At 45.2% G+C, this 4,982-nt stretch overlaps 1 protein-coding gene across 1 annotated transcript; it reads left to right on the top strand.

Annotated features, from left to right (window-relative positions):
* Nucleotides 1-1,425: 1,425 nt before the first annotated feature.
* Nucleotides 1,426-2,358, top strand: LOC309557772 (taste receptor type 2 member 40-like; the record flags this gene model as incomplete). Its single annotated transcript, XM_082260537.1, has 1 exon — nucleotides 1,426-2,358. The coding sequence occupies one exon, from the start codon at nucleotides 1,426-1,428 to the stop codon at nucleotides 2,356-2,358; it is 933 nt and encodes a 310-aa protein (XP_082116663.1).
* Between the last annotated feature and the right edge of the window lie 2,624 nt (nucleotides 2,359-4,982).

Here is a 4,982-nt window from a genome sequence, read left to right as displayed (position 1 = left end):
CCCGCATCCCACTCAGTGTCACTCTCAGCACCCCGCATCCCACTCAGTGTCACTCTCAGCACCCCGCATCCCACTCAGTGTCACTCTCAGCACCCCGCCTCCCACTCAGTGTCACTCTCAGCACCCCGCATTCCACTCAGTGTCACTCTCAGCACCCCGCATCCCACTCAGTGTCACTCTCAGCACCCCGCATCCCACTCAGTGTCACTCTCAGCACCCCGCATCCCACTCAGTGTCACTCTCAGCACCCCGCCTCCCACTCAGTGTCACTCTCAGCACCCCGCATCCCACTCAGTGTAACTCTCAGCACCCGCATCCCACTCAGTGTCACTCTCAGCACCCCGCATCCCACTCAGTGTCACTCTCAGCACCCCGCATCCCACTCAGTGTCACTCTCAGCCAGCTGCATCACTTTCAACACTCCACGTCCCACTCAGCATCATTCTCACACCCCGCGTCTCACTTAGCATCACTCTCAGCACCCAGCGCCCTCTTCTCCACCTGCATCACTCTCAGCACCCAGCGTCCCTCTTAGCGTCGCTCTCAACACCCCGCGTTCCACTTAGCGTCACACTCAGCACCTCACGTCCCTTTCACAAAGGTACTCCTAGTCACAGGTACTAAGATACTCCCAGTCACAAGGTACTAAGGTATTCCCAGTAACAAGGGTACTCTCAGTCACAAAGATACTCCCAGTTACAGGTACTAAGGTACTCCCAGTCACAAAGGGTATTCCTAGTCACAAAGGTACTCCCAGTTACAGGTACTAAGGTACTCCCAGTCAAAAAGGTACTCCCTGGCACACATACTAAGGTACTCCCAATCACAAGGGTATTCCAGGTCACAAAGGTACTCCCAGCCACAAAATTACTCCCAGTCACAAAGGTACTCCCAGGTACTAAGATACTCCCAGTCCACCTGCTTGGTTTCCCCTGGTCTGTTTGTCAGTTCCTGTCAGTTCCCCTGCAGCCTCCCCCTGTCAGCCTTTCTCCTTTCAGTCTGTGCCTACCACTTGCTCCTGTCCCCCTGTCACTCCAGGGTCCCCTCTCCGCTGCCTCTCCTGATCAATCCCCACCCCTTTGGGTTTCCCCCTGTCAGATCACAGCCAGCTCTATCGATCAGCTGATCAGCACAGCCCAGCCAAGCCCAGCACTGAGAGTGCATAATGGTCAGTAAGGTACCACCAACCACTGGGCTTGAAGTGGTTAAATATAATGGAAATTAATTGCACGATCATTTATGTGGTTTACTGAGCATGTTACATGTTAGTGCTGAAGTTAAATCCATCACATTTATGCAAAGTCAACTGGGAGGTGAATCTGAACAATATTTTCATAGTTCGGACTCTAACCACATTATTCTATCTGCCTTCACCGGGTGTGTGCCGTCATTTCTGTCTGAGCACACACACACGAAATCTAAAACATGTTCACTCCGCACTTCTTCTATTATATATTCCTTGCAGTCTTGGGACTCGGCTTGGCAATCCCTTCTAACATTTGTATTGTGATCGGTAACCTGGACAGCATCAGAAAGAAAGGGAAGTTGAGTCCCACCGATGTGATCTTTCTGGGGAAGGGAATTGTGAATATTCTCCTCCAATGTCTGCTGAGCCTACATGGAATTCTCTCTATGTTTTCTCCCGAAGTTTTATACACTAGAGGAGTATACGAATTCTCAAAGGCATTTACTTACTTTCTAACCTACTACAGCTTCTGGTTGACCTTCTGGCTCTCGGCTCATTACTGTACCAGCATCACCAATCTCAGCTATGGGTTCTTCATCTGGTTAAAGAGAATTGTGTCAAATTTCCTGAGTCACCTTCTATTCCTGACAGCACTTGGGATGTTCATTGTGAGTGTCCCGGCCATCTGGACTTTGAATGTAGACAGTAATATCCAGTCTTCTCAGAACAGTACAGCTGGACCCTCTATTATCAATGTTCTTTACAATTTTACTTTTCCCTATTTTCTGTCTGTGACCTTCCTAGGCTTCATTCTGCCATTCTGCCTTATTCTTCTGTGCCTGGTCCTCACTTTGTCCTTTCTGCTCAGACACGTCTGGAGGGTGAAGAATAACGACTCTGGATCAACACGTCCAAATCTTCAGGCTCATGTCACTGCACTGAGGACAATCTTCTTCTTACTTCTCCTGTCAACCTCCTTCTTTATGTCTCGGCTGATTTATTTTATTCGAATTCCCACAAAGCTCACAAACCCAACAGCTATGACCACTTGGGCATTTTGGTCATTATCTCCATTGGTGGAGGCCGCCATCATCTTCCAGGCCAGCAACAAATTGAGAAGGATCATTCTGAGGAAATTCTGGACCAGAAGCTGGGGGAACACAGAGACTTAAATACAGTGCATTGCAAAAGTATTCGGCCCCCTTGAACTTTTCGAACTTTTGCCACATTTCAGGCTTCAAACATAAAGATATAAAACTGTAATTTTTTTTTGAAGAATCAACAACAAGTGGGACACAATCATGAAGTGGACCGAAATTTATTGAATATTTCAAACTTTTTTAACAAATAAAAAAACTGGAAAATTGGGAGTGCAAAATTATTCAGCCCCCTTAAGTTAATACTTTGTAGCTCCACCTTTTGCTGCGATTACAGCTGTAAGTCGCTTGGGGTATGTCTCTATCAGTTTTGCACATTGAGAGACTGAAATTTTTGCCCATTCCTCCTTGCAAAACAGCTCGAGCTCAGTGAGGTTGGATGGAGAGCGTTTGTGAACAGCAGTTTTCAGTTCTTTCCACAGATTCTCGATTGGATTCAGGTCTGGACTTTGACTTGGTCATTCTAACACCTGGATATGTTTATTTGTGAACCATTCCATTGTAGATTTTGCTTTATGTTTTGGATCATTGTCTTGTTGGAAGACAAATCTCCGTCCCAGTCTCAGGTCTTTTGCAGACTCCATCTTCCAGAATGGTCCTGTATTTGGCTCCATCCATCTTCTCATCAATTTTAACCATCTTCCCTGTCCCTGCTGAAGAAAAGCAGGCCCAAACCATGATGCTGCCACCACCATGTGTGACAGTGGGGATGGTGTGTTCAGGGTGATGAGCTGTGTTGCTTTTACGCCAAACATAACGTTTTGCATTGTTGCCAAAAAGTTTGATTTTGGTTTCATCTGAGCAGAGCCCCTTCTTCCACATGTTTGGTGTCTCCCAGGTGGCTTGTGGCAAACTTTAAACAACACTTTTTATGGATATCTTTAAGAATTGGCTTTCTTCTTACCACTCTTCCATAAAGGCCAGATTTGTACAGTATACGACTGATTGTTGTCCTATGGACAGAGTCTCCCACCTCAGCTGTAGATCTCTGCAGTTCATCCAGAGTGATCATGGGCCTCTTGGCTGCATCTCTGATCAGTCTTCTCCTTGTATGAGCTGAAAGTTTAGAGGGACGGCCAGGTCTTCGTAGATTTGCAGTGGTCTGATACTCCTTCCATTTCAATATTATCGCTTGCACAGTGCTCCTTGGGATGTTTAAAGCTTGGGAAATCTTTTTGTATCCATATCCGGCTTTAAACTTCTCCACAACAGTATCTCGGACCTGCCTGGTGTGTTCCTTGTTCTTCATGATGCTCTCAGCGCTTTAAACGGACCTCTGAGACTATCACAGTGCAGGTGCATTTATACGGAGACTTGATTACACACAGGTGGATTCTATTTATCATCATTAGTCATTTAGGTCAACATTGGATCATTCAGAGATCCTCACTGAACTTCTGGAGAGAGTTTGCTGCACTGAAAGTAAAGGGGCTGAATAATTTTGCACGCCCAATTTTTCAGTTTTTTATTTGTTAAAAAAGTTTGAAATATCCAATAAATTTCGTTCCACTTCATGATTGTGTCCCACTTGTTGTTGATTCTTCACAAAAAATTACAGTTTTATATCTTTATGTTTGAAGCCTGAAATGTGGCAAAAGGTCGAAAAGTTTAAGGGGGCCGAATACTTTTGCAAGGCACTGTATATTTTACCTTATAAAAAAAAAAAAATAATGTAGTTCAGATGCACGTTTTCCTGTTTCTAATGTGTGTGATCGAAATGTTACAATTTCTATTTGCTAAAAGCATTTCCGTTTGGATTATATCTTTCATTCTAGTTTTTATTAGGTAGTCATATTCTGATACATTTTAATAAAGTACTCTACCTAATCATTTTTTGTGTATTTATTTTGCTTTTGCGTTCTATCATGGTTCCTTTTTTCTCTTGTCTAGCCCAAAAATCCATAAAAAACCTGTACAGGAAAGTGTGTTTTTTCCATCTACAGATTGTAGCAGTTTTCAGGTGGTAAAATTAATGATAAATACATGCAGCTAAGATGATTGGACATACCCTGTGAAGCATTCGCCAAGTCACAGCATTCACAGCGATCTCATTGTTTCAGTATGTGATCTTACTGGGGATTTGAACCCATGGTTGCAGGGTGCATATTTTGCACTCATAATAACCACTACACCATGGAGCGAGAAGTTGTATTTGCAGAACCAGGTGCACCTATACAATTGTGCAACCAGCCACTTACATCAAGAGACGGCCAATATGTAACCACAGGAGCCGTTTCCCAAGTCCATCTCAACATAATGCTCAGTAAAACATCTTCAATACTGTCTGATTTTTGCAATTCTACAGATTGATGCTATTCTGCTCCCCTGAAATTCATGTGGCGGTGTTGTTAATTGCAGGTTCACCTTTTTAACGATATCATTCACTTTCAAACCAAAGATGCCGTCTTTGGGACTTGAACACATGCTGAGAGACAGTTAGGAAAGCTACCCATTAACCTTTTGCCGACCGCCGCAAGTAGATTTACTGCGGCGGTCAGCCCCTGCCAGGCAGAGTGACGTTAATTAACGTCACTAGCCTGGGAGGGTCTGGGGAGCGAGCGCGCGCCCGCGGAGCCGCGCTCCCGCTCCCGCGCGGTCACGGACCCCCCCGCGCGTGTGACCAGCGGACCCGATGTCCG

Source organism: Pelophylax lessonae (genome assembly GCF_965119305.1).
Source record: "Pelophylax lessonae genome assembly, chromosome: 6".
Lineage (NCBI taxonomy): Eukaryota > Metazoa > Chordata > Amphibia > Anura > Ranidae > Pelophylax > Pelophylax lessonae.
Note: the sequence above shows the minus strand (reverse complement) of the source record. Positions and strands in the feature narration are given on the sequence as shown.